The 16,755-nt window shown below is 43.7% G+C and overlaps 1 protein-coding gene across 1 annotated transcript in view; it reads right to left on the bottom strand.

Annotated features, from left to right (window-relative positions):
* LOC119978724 overlaps positions 1-16,755 on the bottom strand; it is a 139,992-nt gene that overhangs the window by 18,650 nt on the left and 104,587 nt on the right. The window contains exons 23-26 of the mRNA XM_038820558.1: positions 14,908-15,078; positions 14,593-14,730; positions 6,387-6,436; positions 2,873-2,993 (exon numbers count right to left, since the gene is read on the bottom strand). Of these exons, the coding sequence (XP_038676486.1) occupies positions 2,873-2,993; positions 6,387-6,436; positions 14,593-14,730; positions 14,908-15,078 (480 nt within the window). The remainder of the gene's footprint in view (positions 1-2,872; positions 2,994-6,386; positions 6,437-14,592; positions 14,731-14,907; positions 15,079-16,755) is intronic.

Genomic DNA, 16,755 nt, shown 5'->3' with positions numbered 1-16,755 from the left:
GGTAGCTAATGGGAAGGGCCTGGTCTATCTGGACAAGGGAGTTGCTTCCAGAGTTCTAAGGTGGGCAGAAGATTTGAAGCTTGGTCCTAAAGAAAGGACTCTACACCAAGGTAAGCAAGTAAAATCTGTTAAGTCAATTTCATATGCAGATGGTATTTGAAATATATGGGTTTTTAATTGGAATTTAGAGGAAGGTTTGAGGAAGCAAATTAAGATGTTGTATCTGTTAACTGTAAAGTTATTTCTTTGTTGCTAATGGGCTTAACTCTGTATTCAAATTGAAGTTTTTTTAAATATAAAAGCTGTCTTTGTTGTCACTCCTGTGGTTTCCTCACAGTTTTACAAAGTGCAAACAGTTGGGTTCTAATCCAGGATCTTAACTAAAATTGGGATTCTGGTCTGGACGCATAACATCAGGAACACTAATACCTCTCTGGTATCCTGTGGGGTTATGGGTGGAGAGGGATCTTGAAATGTTAAAACCCATTATACTTAGTGCAATCAGTCAAGAGTAATCAATTACACAAGGCAAGGTTTGCTTTACAAAAATGTAAAAAAATGTTATTTGGGATGCTAACCATCTGTGTGTTAAGTGCCAGACCACGGTTGCCTGGGATCTCCAGCGCTGACCCAAGCAAACTTAATGAATTCACATGGAGTTCTCTTAATTAGATAGCCCAGTGGGTACGCACATGATAAGAAATGGCGTGCATCAGAGGAGATTGGAAATTTGCGCCTAAAGTGCTAGGTTTGGGACTGCTCGGATATATCTTCACCCTGCAAGCATCAGCTTTTTCCATAAAGGGTTGCATAAAGTCTGCACAATTGCCTTGTTTTATTCAAAGGTCTAGGCGACCACCCTGCTCAGGAATATGAGGTTGTAACCCTGGTTAAAAACCATCCAACATTGGTCGGGCATCAGATGGGAAACTCTAACCAGAAGAGCCACAATCATTTCTATGCAGCTGGTATTATTTTCAACAGCTTGCAGCTATACATGTTACAAATCACCAATTAGATACTGTAGCTTCAAGCAGGTCAGAGATACTACGTATTCTGTCGTGAGAAACACACCTTCTGACCCCCAGAAGGGTTTCCACAATCTCTATAAGGCACCAGTTAGGAGTGTGATGGAATACTCCCCATTTGCCTGGGTAAATGCAGCTTCAACTACACTCAATAAGCTCAAAACCATCGAGCCCACATGATCAGCACCCCATCCACCACGTAAACATTCATTCCCTCCACCACCAGTATACAGAGGCAGCAGTGTGTACCATCTACAAGATGAACTTCAGCAACTTATGACGAACTGGGCAGCACGGTAGCATTGTGGATAGCACAATTGCTTCACAGCTCCAGGGTCCCAGGTTCGATTCCGGCTTGGGTTACTGTCTGTGCGGAGTCTGCACATCCTCCCCGTGTGTACGTGGGTTTCCTCCGGGTGCTCCGGTTTCCTCCCACAGTCCAAAGATGTGCAGGTTAGGTGGATTGGCCATGATAAATTGCCCTTAGTGTCCAAAATTGCCCTTGGTGTTGGGTGGGGTTACTGGGTTATGGGGATAGGGTGGAGGTGTTGACCTTGGGGAGGGTGCTCTTTCCAAGAGCCGGTGCAGACTCGATGGACCGAATGGCCTCCTTCTGCACTGTAAATTCTATGATAATCTATGATAACTCCCCAAGGCTCCTTCAAACCTGTGAACTCCACTACCGAGAAATAAGGGCACCAGATGCATGGGAACACCATCCATGTTTCCTTCCAAGTCTACACACCATCCTAACCTGGAACTTTTTCACCATTCATTCATCGTCGCTGGGCCAACATCCTGGAATTCCTTTCCTAACAGAACCATGAATGCAGCTTCAATACATGGACTGCAGCAGTTCAAGAAATTAGCTTGCATGCCTTATCAAGGCATTGATGGGCAATAAATATTGGCTCAGTTAGATATGATCATATCATAGAATTTACAGTGCAGAAGGAGGCTATTCGGCCCAGCGAATCTGCACCGGCTCTTGCAAAGAGCACCCTACTTAAGCCCACACCACCCTATCCTCGTAACACAGCAATCCCATCTAACCTAAGGGCAATTTAGCATAGCCAATCCACCTAACCCTGCACATCTTTGGACTGTGGGAGGAAACCAGAGCACCCGGAGGATACCCACTCAGACACAGGGAGAACGTGCAGACTCCACACAGACAGCAACCCAAGCTGGAATCGAACCTGGGACCCGGGCGCTGTGGAGCTGTAGTGCTAACCACTATGCTACCGTGCTGCCCTATTAATATCGCATCAATACATTTTGAAAATGTATGTTACAAAGTCCTGTGGAAATACTTATTATAGCAGGAGTATAGAAAAATGGCTGTGAATTTTCAATCTCTTTTAATGCATCTTCACAAACTGCTGACAACAGATTGTTCCAATAAACTGTTAAGTGCTTTTATTCCTTATTGAGGGCTTGAGAAGATGGCATTGTAACACCATCTCACCTAGTGGACTTCTTTCACATTGAAATATCTAGTTACTGGTTTATTCATGTCAAACATTCAAAATAAACAGCAATTTGCAAATGTGTACTGTCCTATTCATCTTTGCTTTTTGATTCAGTTCATCTCCTGTTATAAAAAAAAGAGTAGTCATATGGCTCATTTAGTCTGCCTCGTCATTCAATACAAACTTGGTTAATCTCCTCCTTTCACTTCATTTTCCTGTCCGCTCCCCATATCTATCAAGCACATGATCTCATGCCTATGTACCATCCTCGTCTTGACAATTATTTTTTATACTTAACTCAATCAATATGAGTTAATGGACAATGAATGGGAATACAATTCAGCCTTCTTTGAATAGGATGAACGACCTCACCTGACTTTTATCAAACACGGCTCCTTTACCCTTCATTGCTTGAACAAGCAGAAGAAATGAAGCAAAATTCAGGTCCTTTACTGCACCACAACTGAAGCCTTGAAGGACAGAGTTTGAGAATCTGAAACAAATAACAGAATCATTAAGGCATTTCTAAATAACACACTTCCTCAAACAATGCCACTTCACAATGCCAGCACTCTTTTTTTCATCATAATCACCCATTGACAGATACACTTTATTACCCTTTACACACCAGAATTGTCAGAACCACTTACTCTGATTTAAATCTGCGATATTATGTAGAATTACATAGAACAAACCACAGAAACAGCATTTTTAGCCAAAGTTGTTAGTTGATATCTATCCCCCCCACCCACCATGACACAGAATCACAGAATTGTTATAGCACAGGAGGAGATCACTTGGCCCATTGTATCTGCACCATCGCTCCAAATCAACATTATGGTTTAGTGCCATTCCCCGGTCTTCTCCCCACATCCTTGAACATTATTTCTATTCAAATAATCACCTACTGTAGTGTGAATGTTACAAGAGAGCATAAATGTCACCAAGTTTCAAGCAATGACAATCTCCAACAAAAGAGAATCTAATTATCACATCTTAACATACAATGGGGGGAAGGGGAGGTTTCTAAAAAAGCAGTTAGGAAGCTAGTGATCCTGTGATGAGTGACCTCCTGGCTCCCCAAAGCCTATCTCCAATCTACAATTCACAAGTCAGGAGTGTGATGGAAAATGCTCCACTTGTCTGGTGCAGCCACACAACACAAAAGAAGCTTGACACCCTCCAGGACAAAGCAGTCTGCTTGATTGGCATCCCATCCACAAACACACTCCCTCCAACACCAACGTACAGTAGCAAGAGTGTGTATCATCTACAAGATGCACTGTAGAACTCACCAAAGCTCCTTAGACAGCACCTTCCAAATCCATGATCACTACCATCCAAAAGGACAAGGGCAGCAGACACCTGGAATACCACCATTTGGAAGTTCTCTTCCAAGCAATCCACCATTCTAATTTGGAAATATATCACCATTTCATCACTCTCACTGGGTCAAAATCCTGGAATTCACTCCCTAACAGCACCATGGGTGTACTTATACCACATGGACTGCAACGGTTCAAGAAGGCACCTCCTCAAGGGCAAATAGAGGTGGACAATAAAGGCTGGCCCCGTCATATCCCAAAAATGAATTTAAAATATCTACTTAATTCCATCTAACTAATTTCATCCTTGCAATCTCTCCATCTCTATTCCATGTTCTCTCATGTAGTTGTCTTGCTTCATTTTGAAACAGAAAATAAGAGTAGTCCACTTGGCCCTTGGAGCTTGCTCTGACATTCATTATGATCATGGTTGATCATTCAATTCAATAGCCTGTTCCCAACTCCCCCCCCCCCCCCCTCCCCCCCACCACGATATCTTTTGATCCATTTCACCTCAAGAGTTATATCTAACACTGGATCTTACTGGTATATAATTCCCTGTTTTATCTCGACATCTCTTTTTAAATAGTGGTGTTACATCAGCTATTCTCCAATCTGTAGGAAATGTTCGAGAGTCTATTGAATCTTGGAACATGACTGCCAATGTATTCACTATTTCTAGGGTCACTTCCTTAAGTACTCTGGAATGTCCATCATCAGGTCCTGGGATTTATTGGCCTTCAATCCCATCAATTTTCCCAACAACATTTCCCTATCAATATTGATTTATTTCAGTTCTTCCCTCTCACGAAACCCTGCGTTCCCCAACATTTCTGGTACGTTATTTGTGCCCTCCTTTGTGACGACAGAGCCAAATTATGTATTTAGTTGGTCAGCCATTGCTTTGTTCCCATTATATATACCCCTATTTCTGACTGTAAGGTACCTAAATTTGACTTCACCAATTTTGTTCTCTTCACATTCCTATAGAAGCTTCTCTCACACTCTATTTTTCCTTTCCTAATTAATCCCTTGATCCTCCTTTGCTGAATTTTGAACTGCTCCCGATCCTCGGGTCTGCTGTTTTTTCTGGCCAATTTGAATGTCTCTTCCGTGGATCTAATACTATCTCTAATTTCTCTTGTAAGCCATTACAAAATAAATACCTTTCCCCATTTTACTTTTCTAAAAATATTTTTATTCTCCTCCTTCTTCACATTTTCTCCCAAATTTACACCCAACAATAAACAATTGTCTTGTTATGCTCTTGGCGGAGCATAAGCGGCTTCCTTGATGTGCACTCTGACAAAGGGAGGTTCAGACGTGGAGATAACTTCAACACGTTTATTGAACTATTTACAATTCCCCTACTTGGGTACGCCACTACTGTTAATCCGTCTGTAGCTACTCAGACTGACAAACCAGTCTGCTACAATCCACGTGGTTGGTGTGATATTGAATCAACCCTGTGTCTGTACGCACTGAGTGTCTCCACTGGAAAGAGGAGGATAATGCGTGCTGTGTCCTTTATATATGGGTTGGTGTAATGCCCCCCGTGGTAGTGTCACCTCTGTGTATATCGTGAATGCCCATTGGTCGTGTTCTATCTTACTGACCTATTGGTTGAATATCTGTGTGTCATGTCTCTGGTGCTCCCTCTAGTGTCTAGCTAGTTTACGTGTACTTACATTAACCCCTTGTGTATCTACAGTGATGCATATCACCACACAATAATCAGTAACAAATGTAATCTCAATCCCCATAACAAGAACAACGATCCCATCCTCCCAAACATTATCCCGCACGTTAACATAAACAAATGACAAAAAGGAATCAGGAATCACCCATAGTCACCATTAACACATACAGCCCCTCTCCCCCAACCCTCCCAGCCCCCCCATTCCCCTCATGTTCGATGTAATCCAATTCTTGAAAATGCACAATGAATAACGCCCATGAATTGTAGAACGCCTCCATCCTTCCTCTCAGTTGACCCCATTTTACTTTTGCACCAGACACGAATAAACACACAGGAATAATCAATCGTTGCAGTTGTGGATTTCGGCATAGACCCTGTCCAATCCATTCACAGTTCTAAAGACCTCTATCAGCTCACCTCTAAAACATCTCAATTCTAAGAAAGAAAGCATCAGCTGCTCAATCTCTCAGTTCTATCATCATCCTTGTTCATCTTTTTTTTTGTACTTTTTCCATGTCCTTTCCAGAGTTTGGAGATCAGTACTGTGTACAATGTTCTTATGTGTGACCTGACCAGGGTCCTAAGCTTTTAGCATAACATCTGATGAAAAGATCCACAGTTTCATTCATTTTCCCTCAGAACTGTAAACTTTAAAACTGTTATCACCTCAGTGAATTTCTTCTATACTGCCACCATGTCCTTAATATTTATATTAAAGATAAATACCCAAAATGATCATGATGTTCTAACGACAACCTAACTAATAATTTGCATCTTACTTTCTGTACTCCATTCTCCTTTCATGTAACTTATATTTCCATGATGTTGACAGATATATAACTTATATGTAGATATTACTCACATGTCATAATTGTTATGATTTTTCACAATGCTTCCAAAAAACACAGCAGCCTATGGGTTAAAGCATATGAAACGTTAAAACATTAATTTGTTGACTGCATATGAACTTTACAATGTAGCATACAAACATCTCACAAAGATCTCTTGGGAGATATCTTGGAAAGAAATGGCATTCAAGCAAATTAATTCTTTAGGTCGCATTTACCCATAAAATGGCAAAGTTTCATTTCTGGCACGAAAGCTGGTGCAATTCCCACTGGCTTAGCCAGCACAAAACTGATTGCAATCTTCCACACTCAGTGCAATAAATGAGCCGCGACGTGAAACATGTCAAGCTGAGTCCTCGGGTATCTGACTCGCCCGACCTGGGGCTCAGCTGTGCACCCAACAAAGGCAAGCTGCATTTATATTTTATTTATTTATTAATTTTTTAAATTACTTTATCAGAGTTATACCCCATTCCAGCTACTTGCCTGCTCCAAAAAACAATTCATTTTAATCCAATTCATGGTCCTGTTATGGGCCAGGGTTTAGGGAACCCTGAACTGTATCATGGAGTTCACCTGACCAACAACTTTTAATAAATTGTGGTTATGGGGAGCACTCGGGCCTACCTTACAGGTGTGATGCAAACAGAAATCTACAGTACTTTTAAATTAAAACAATGTTTATTTATGAAACCAGTTAACACTTTATAAACCCACAGTAAACATCTTAACAACTATCAACACCAATAAATCCCCCAAACAATACAGTACTCTCGAAGAAACTCTTAATCTTTCCAGAAGACAAAAATAATCCCTTTGATAGAAAGACATCAGATTTATCTTCACTATTGAGAACAGTTACCACTTCAAAATCACCAAATAAACATTCATAAGATGGCAGTGATTCATACACATCTTGCTGTGACTGCAGCTTCTCCAAATCTAAAACAAAAACAAACACACCCTGTAGCTGGGAGCCCAAAGTGAAAGTAAAAGCAGTCAGACAGCCCAGCTGAAGAGATCGGTCATCTTCTGCACTCTGGTCCCTGGTACCCACCGGGCACCATCTCCGAAATTCAAGATATACACAGTGTCCCTGACTTGAACCCTCTGTCCTGCTTCCATTGGCTATAGTACTTTTACAGGATATCTGCTTTTCTCTACAACTTCCCGCCAATATAAGGAAACATCAGGCTAAGGCCTCTTAGCGGTTCTGGCCATGCTACCCCAGTCGTTATATGCGGTGTGATCCAATAGCTAAACAGGAACCTTGCCAATTTTGCCTCCATAGACCTCGTGGCTTCTTTCTTTACCCCGTCTTAAAGGTCTGGACCGCCCGCTCAGCATGGCCGTTTGAAGATGGGTGGTACTGGGCGGTCCGAATGTGTTTTACACCATTCATCTGCAGGAGGAGCAAGAATTCCTTCCTGGTAAAAGGGGTACTGTTATCAGTAACGAACACCTCCGGGATACCATGGACACTAAACGATTGGCATAGCTTCTCACTGGTAACTAGTGGGCTAGTGGATGGAATTCGGTAAACGTCTAACCATTTTGAGTCAACGGGTAGCAGGAACCCTAAGAAAGGATTGGTAAAGTCGGTGTGTAACAGCACCCAGGGCTGGCCTGACCACTCCCAGGGGTGAAGAGAAGCTGCTGGTGAGATCTTTTGATACTGTGCACTGCTGTACCAACTTCTCAATGTCATTATCAAGTCATGGCCACCACACATAAACTCTGGTGAGTATCTTCATTTTGCACACTCCCGGTGTCCATTGTATAGGTCTACAATATGGCTTTTCTGACTTGGCTCGGGGCAAGAACATGGGCTCCCCATAGGAGAATGCCGTCTCCATCTTAGTCGTGAAAACCCGCAGCTCCTCAGGCAGTTTTCTGTGAAGTCCCCCGTGCAGGGCGATGCAGCGAAACATCACCAAGGAAGGGTTTTTTTGTGTCCACTCACAAATTTGTGAGGCTGCAACTGGCAAGATGTCCATAAAATGTAGCGCCAACACGACTTTGTCTGCTACTGGCGGGGACAGGAGGCGTGTTTCGGCAATGGGAGTTGGCTCAAGATATCCGCGTGCACGATTTGCATGTCTGGGCAATACCCAAAAACAAACTCATATGCCGCCAATACATACTCAAGTGCTGCCAATAATAGTACCCGTTGCTTCATCCTGGCCAACGCTATTGGTGTGATTGTCTAGTCTTCCTTCAACAGGCCGCACAATGGTTTGTGGTCTGTTATGATTGCCAAGTGCCACCCATAAATGTACTGGTGGAAATTTTGACTGCAAAGATTGATCGATCAGGGCTTGATAACCCTGATCGATCCCAACCAATCAAGGGCTGCCACCTAGATAACAGGGCAGGCCCCAGTCGGCCATGGCCGGTAGTGTCTGATGCACGTAGGCCTTCCCAAATATTGTAAGTTTCTACCTGGAGCCCATTGTCGGGATGGCCTTTTAACAGCCTTTTTCCTGTGTTAGTTTCTGCAAAGTCGTGTCTGCAGCTTTTGTATATCTGCAAGCTGCAGCCCGTCTGTGTCTGTCTGTGGCCATTTCACCCAGCGATCTTTGCGAGCGGCTATTTTATTTTATTTCTTTTTGTTTGTTTCTTTTTTTAAATTTTTTAATAGATTTAGAGTACCCAATTCATTTTTTCCAATTAAGGAGCAATTTAGTGTGGCCAATCCACCTACCCTGCACATCTTTTGGTTGTGGGGGCGAAACCCACTCAAACACGGGGAGAATGTGCAAACTCCACACAGACAGTGAACCAGAGCCGGGATCAAACATGGGACCTCAATGCCGTGAGGCAGCAGTGCTACCCAATGCACCACTGTGCTGCACGATTGGCAGCCATTTTAGGTGGCCACAGTGGTCAAAGAGGATGTGAAGATATATATTAAGGACCCAGCTATTTCTCCCCTTGCCTCCCGCTGTAACCTGGGATAGATCCCATCTGGGCCCGGGGACTTGTCTACCTTAATGCAATTTAGGATACTCAATATTTCCTCCTTTGATATATTGACGTTCTCAAGAGCATTCACATACCTATCCCTGACCTCAGCATCTGTCACATCCTTTTTCCTGGTGAATACCGATACAAAGTACACATTAAGGATTTCATCCACTTCCTGTGGTTCCATGCATAACTTCGCTCCATTGTCCTTGAGTGGGCTTACTCTTTCTCTTGCTCACCTCTTGCTTGTAATATATGCATAAAATGGTCTTCGGATTCTCCTTGACTATATTTGCTGAAAACATTTCATGACCCCTTTTAGCCCTCCTAATTCCACATTTAAGTTCCTTTTTAAAAGCTGGTTGTGGCTGTTTCCCGGTCCTCCTGCGATCGGGTACACTGCGGCCGATCACACCGTGACTCTCTCGAAACCTGCTCATGACCCACCCACAGGTAGCGACCCTGAGTTTGACAATGACTGTTCCAAGGGCTCCCAAGGGTGGCAGTTCACTTAGAGGACACCTGATTACCGGAGCCACCATGAGGAACACTTGGATAATTTAGAGCAAGTCCTCTGCCGTTTCTCTGAGGCAGGCATCTGCCTAAAGAAGGGCAAATGTGCATTTCAGGTGAAAGAGTTAATGTATCGGCTCAACAACGATAGCTTACACCTGATGGAGAAGAAGGTTTGAGCTATCAAGCAGGCCCCATGCTGAGAATACAATCGAACTACGGTCATTCCGGAGACTCAATCTATTATGGTAATTTCATTCCGAATTTGGCAACCACATTGGCACCACTATATGCACCCCTCTAAAAACATCAGGAATGGACAAGGGGGGCAGCGCAAGAGACATTTGCCAAGGTAAAGCGACAGCTGTCATCCTCCAGGCTGCTAACTTAGGGGCTGGTTTAGCTCACTGGGCTAATCGCTGGCTTTTAAAGCAGACCAAGCAGGCCAGCAGCATGGTTCAATTCCCATACCAGCCTCCCCGGACAGGCGCCGGAATGTGGCGACATGGGGCTTTTCACAGTAACTTCATTGAAGCCTACTCGTGACAATAAGCGATTTTCATTTCATTTTTCATTTCATTATGACCCTTCCAGACCGATCTTGATCATGTGTGATGCCTGCCCATATGGCATCAGGGCAGTGTTGGGATAGATGTTGGGATGGAGAAGCCTGGCATCGAGGACTTTAGCCAATGCAGAGCGTAGATACGCTTAGATGGAAAAGAATGTGCAAACTTCACATGGACAGTGACCCAGGGCCAGGAACGAACCTTCGACCTTGACGCTGCAAGGCAGCAGTGCTAACCACTGTGCCACCATGCTGCCGAAAAGAGCTCTTTTTACCCGATACTGGGTGAGATTTTGATGAAAAGGCATAACTTAAGGTTAGAGGAATAGTTTCCCCTAGGAGTGGTATGTCTGCTGGTTACCAGACCCGGCAGAAAACAGTGAGAGACCAGGCTAAAGAGTTGGAGGAAACCTTTGTTGCAGCAGCCATTGTAAGCCAGGGAAGGGCTGATGTAAGCTGGAAGGCCCCAGATGGAGCAGCTGGTGGCTTTTGTTAAAGAGGAATTCTGCCAGCAGAGGAAGGAAATGTGGGAGGATCACACAAAGGCCATCGAAGGAGCTGTGGCACCCTGAAGAGTTCTTTGGCATGGGTGGAGAAGTGTTTGAAGTTGCAGGGGTTGTAGATTCGGGAGATCAAAGGAGTGATCTCAGACCACAGCGATCAGATGGTGGCTCTGGAGGCGGAGGTGGAGCTCCTCGGGGTCCTCTGTAAAATGCTGAGGGCAAAGGTGGAAGAGCAGGAGAATACCTCGAGAAGGCAGAACCTGCGAATAGTGGGCCTGCTGGAAGGAGTGGAAGGTGTGAGTGCCATGAGATACGTCTTGAAGATGTACTGGCGCAGCCGGTGGCAGAAGAGTTGCTCGATAAGGTGCCTGAAGTGGACCGAGCGCACAGGTCCCTGAGGCAGAAACCTAGAGATGGGGAGTCGCCGTGGGCAGTGATCGTGAGACTCCAGAAATTTGCGGAGAAAGAGAAGATTTTGCGGTGGGTCAGGCAGAAGTGTACCTGCGACTGGAAGATCGCACAGGCGGCAAATACTCCGAATGGAAGCCTGGTGTATTCATAAGAACCCTTGTGGGTATTGATGGTCACATATCCCCTGGACGCTGCATCCAACTCCAATTAAAGGTATGTGTGGCTTTATTTAATTTGGAGGAGTGACCCCCAGCCAACTTCGCATAAAGGTCCTCCATGCTCGACATCGGTACCCGTCCAACTGGGAGACCTTGCTCACCACCAATTTGTAATCGCCAAGGGCGGCACAGTGCCGCAGTGGTTAGCACCACTGTCTCATAGAATCATAGAACATACAGTGCAGAAGGAAGCCAATCAGCCCATTGAGTCTGCACGACCCACTTAAGCCCTCACTTCCACCCTATCCCTGTAACCCAATAACCTCTCCTAACCTCTTTGGACACTAAAGGCAATTTGGCATGGCCAATCCACCTAACCTGCACATCTTTGGACAATGGAAGAACGTGCAGACTCTGGACAGACAGTGACCCAGCGGGGAATCGAACCTGGGACTCTGGCGCTGTCAAGCCACAGTGCTATCCACTGCGCTACCGTGCTGCCCACGAGGACTCATGGCACCAAGGACCCGGATTCAATACCCACCCCAGATGATTGTCCGTGTGGAGTTTGTATATTCTCCCCATATCTGCATGGGTCCCACCTTCACAACCCATAGATGTGCACGGTAGGTGGATTAGCACTTTATTTTTAAAAAAAATTTTTTAAATTGTAATAGTCACACAGGCGGAAGGTTCTAACCGGCTTTAGCATCGGGGCTGCAGGGCACAGCCCACTCTGCAAGCTGTCCATTGATGGAGATGTCCACATCTACAGTGTCTCGTGTAACTTGTAAGCAAATGCCTGTGATGCATGTGGTGGAAGCTTCTGAGGTCCCATACTGCTGGCAGGATTTATTTCAAACTAGATGGTATAAAAGTGCAGATGGGATGCATCTGTAGATGGGATCCATTCCCATTAATAAATGGAAAAATCAAGGGTATGCATTAAAAATTTTCAAATTTGTTGCGTCAGCATGGTCCAGTCTCACCTTAGAGCCAGACGATGCAAGTTACCATCCCACTCGAGACTTGAACACAATATTCTAGATTAACACTTCCAATGCTGGAGTGAAGGAAAGCTAAACTAGGTACTGGGGGAGGGGGGATGTTTCTGCATTGTCAGAAGGATAGATGAGAAATTAAGCAAAGACACTTTTTGACATCTCAGATGGACATCAAAATAGTGTTGCCTTCAAAGAAGTCTGTCTTCTCCTGGCCAGTTTTTAGCCTGCAATCAACAGATTATCTTGTCGTTATCGTATTACTATTTGAGGGATTTTACTGTGTGCAATTTGGCTGTTCCATTTCCTACATTACAGCAGTGACTACATTTCAGAAGTGTTTAGTTGGTGATACAGCACTTTGGGACGCCTCATGGTTCTGCAAAGTATATAAGCATTATTTTAGAGCCTTGCAAAGTTTTTCCCCTTCATCTTGAGACACCCTCACTTCTTTTTTAACCACATTAGTAGAATGTAGTTCCCAAGGACTTGAGCATCAATAACCCAACTGCATCCTTAATTGGATGATCAGGATCCACTGGACAATATTTGGCCAATCCTACAAAGATTGTATTCAGTAACAGTTTCACACATGGGGTTGGGATCAAATGGGAGTCTTAACCCCAATTGAAAATACAGCTGTTGCTTCTAATGTATCCATTGGTTCACAACCAACAGAAATTTACAGAACTTTATGATGGCATAAAAGCAATCCTTGGAGAAATGTCTCTCTTTTTCAAATGTTTTATTGAATCTTCTAGCTCAAAAATAGAGGCCTACACTTTTTTTATTCATTAACAGTCTATGGGCCAGCATATATTGCCTATCCCTAGTTGCCTTTGAGAAGGTGATGGTGAGCTGCCTTCTTGAACTGCTGCAGTTCCAGGATTTAGATCCAGCGACTGTGAAGGAATGGTGATATATTTCCAGTCAGGATAATGAGGTGGCTCGCAGGGGAACCTCCAGGTGGTGGTATTCCTAAGCATCTGTTGCTTTTGCCCTTTGAGGTGGCAAACGTTGTGGGTTTGAAGTTGCTGTTTAAGGAACCTTGGTGAGTTCCTGCACTGCATCCTTCAGATGGTGCACACTGCTATTATTGTGCGGCGGTGGTGGAGGGTGAAGTGGATAAACACTTCTGAGTGCAAAATATTTAGATTCTGTCTTTGTACTGAACTTTGCTCTTCAGTTCAAGTCAGTTCAAAACGGCCTTTTGCCCCACTGCTGGGGCATAGGCTTGTCTATTCAAAATAACTTTGTTTCTGCTAAATGGAGTTAATCTCATCCATATTTTTCAAGAGGTTTTGTTTTCAGAATTTAGACAGTGGGAATAGTATTCACTATTCTGACACAGGCATTGCTACCATCTATTTTAGTTCAATTTAAAAAGTAATAATGCTTTGCTCTTAATTATGTTTCACTCTTCCAGCAATGGACATGTGTTTTCTTAGGTTCTGCTCTTCCTGCATTCAGTGTCCCTGTGGTGCCACACATTCACCTTTGACAGTTCCCATGACACTGCTTTTGGGGAGGCAGTGGTGTAGTGGTATTGTCATTAGACTAGAGACACAGGGTACTGTCCTGGGGACCAGGGTTCAAATCCCACGTTTGCAGATGGTGAAATGTGAATACAATACAAATCTGGAATTAAAAGTCTAATGCTGACCATAAAGCCATTGTGATAAAACCCCATCTCGCTCATTAATGTCCTTCAGGGAAGGAAATCTGCTGTCCTTATCTGACCTGGCCTGCATGACTCCAGGTCCACAGCAATGTGGCTGACTCTTAAAATGCCCTCTGAAATAGCCTAGCGCGCCTCAGTTCAAGGGTAATTAGGATTGGGCAATAAATGCTGGCCAGCCAGCGACACCCCATCCCATGAAATATTTTTTTTTAATCCTTTTTTTGTTTCCAATGTACACTTGGTCACTCATTATTTGGTTTTCCTGTTCACTACTTCTCTGTGACTAGAGCTGAAATGTAACTTACAGTATGAGGAACTTTCTGAATCGTTCAATTGAACATAGAAAATATATATTTCAGTTCAACATTTTTTTTAACAAAGCATCATTTTACATTTTTTTTTAAATATCATAGTTTACCTGTCTGGGGTCCCATTGTTTGTTATTGATATCGCTGAGGTTCAAGTTTGAAGTTAACATCACAGGCGGGACCCATTTGGCTAGAACAGATGGGATGTTCTTTACTGTTGTTAATGGATCAGCTACATTCTTCAACATCTGAGTTTGAATGAAACATAATAGAATTTCAACTAGAACATACAGCAGTCAGCAACACTAGAAGATGAAAACAGTCTTGACACAAAAGCACCGACATTAAAAAATTATAGGCAGAAGTCAGAAAATTAGATTTTTGATGAATTTTATACCACTATTTACGTATTCCATGTAATTCACCTGCAGAACATAAATGAATTGTATAGGTTGTGGCGCTGCTCCAATATTCTCAACAAATGTTGGATCCGTGATTACAGCAGTGAAAACCCCAGGATCGATGCGTTGGAATGTACTGCTTGGAATACCAGATACCAAGCTTCCCAGCTTCAGCAAATTCTGTGTATTATTGACCTAATTTTGGAAAAAAACAAGGAAAAGTAATTCAAAACTGACCAACCACCATAACATGAAGAAACTCTTTTAATTTAAAGGAACACTAGGACAATATGTAATTAAAAGACTATTCTGATTGTATGTGAGGGATTGGGTCCAAAATAAAAGTATCTACAGCATTAGCAATAAAATAGTCCTTATTTTAAACTGGAATCGGCTCAGTTAAGATGCTGTTAGTCTCCAAGTCACATTCTATCTCAATAAATAAATATCATAAGAAAGGGATTCCAAAGAGCTTCTGCAAATATGATAACGGGCTTCTCTCCTAATGTAACAAGACAATGATTAACATTGAGGAAAAGCAATCCTGGATCTCCAAGCATATATGCAAAACAGTGACTAGAATTCTTCCTCCACGATCCATTCTCCCCCCAACCCCACCCCCTGCCCCCCTTCTCTATTCCACATCCCACCACCCCAAACCTCCCACCAACCACCCTACCCTCCCCCATCACTCCCACCAACCACCCTTCCTCTAGCCCGAACAAAGAAAACCCAACCACTCCAGGCTCTTTATCCCAGTAAACAAAGAAAACAATCCCCTACCCCCAATAACCAGCCAAGGCTTTCTCCCCCATACCGCTTCCATCAACCAGCATCTCTGCTAGCAGGGTGACCCCTCTCCCCAGGAAGAAACACAAGTTCTATTTTCAAAAACTCCACACATAGCCCCCCCATCTAAACCTGACTTTAAACTTGTGTATCATACAAATCTGTCCACACCCACTCCTCCATTGCCCCACATTCCCAACTGTCCCCAACCTTTAAACCATCAATAACCCATACCCCAAATGCATGGTAACAGATATTACAGAACAAAATAGGAAAATCCAATGAATGCAACACCAAACACACTTCCAAACCATGCAGATGAACCCACCCAAAATTCAAATGTCCTCTAATCCATATTCCTTAATAAAGTAGTTTGCCTCCTCCGGCTTGTCGAAATAATGGTCTCTGCCCCCATGCATGACCCACAGAAGAGACGGGTTCATCATTCCAAACTTCACCTTGCTCCTAAAAAGAGCAAACTTTGCCTTATTAAACCCTTCCCTCCTGTATGCCTGTTCCGCTCCCACGTCTTGGCAGATTCTAACGGTGTGGCCTTCCAACTGCATTCTCGAATTTACTTCGCCTACCTCAAGATCTTTTCTTTGTCTAAATACCTGTGGAGCCGGACTATGATCACCCATGGCAGCCACTGACTCTGAGCTTCTCCCTCAACGACCAATGGGCCAGATCCACTTCAGGAGAGAGTGCAAAGACTCCCTCCTCCAGCAGCTGCCTGAACATCTTTGCCACATAATCCATGGCCTGCGTTCCTTGTATGCCCTCGGGCAGCCCAACAATCCTCAAATTGTGTCATCTGGAATGGTTCTCCAAGTCATTGATCTTGACCTTCCTCATATTTTGTCCCTCCGTCATCATCATCACCTCTGCCTCCAAAGATGAAATCTAATCCTCATGATCTGAGGCAGTATCCTCCACCTTCCTGATAGGCAAATTATGTGCCTCCAACTGCTGTACCACCCCTTCAGTGCTGCCCGAATTGGTTCAGTCACTTTTGCCAGATTGTCTTTGACCACCTGCCTCTGCTTTCTAAATTATGTCGAAAGGAACTCCACAAACTTCTCA

Source organism: Scyliorhinus canicula, chromosome 15 (assembly GCF_902713615.1).
Source record: "Scyliorhinus canicula chromosome 15, sScyCan1.1, whole genome shotgun sequence".
NCBI classification, from domain to species: Eukaryota; Metazoa; Chordata; class Chondrichthyes; order Carcharhiniformes; family Scyliorhinidae; genus Scyliorhinus; species Scyliorhinus canicula.
Note: the sequence above shows the minus strand (reverse complement) of the source record. Positions and strands in the feature narration are given on the sequence as shown.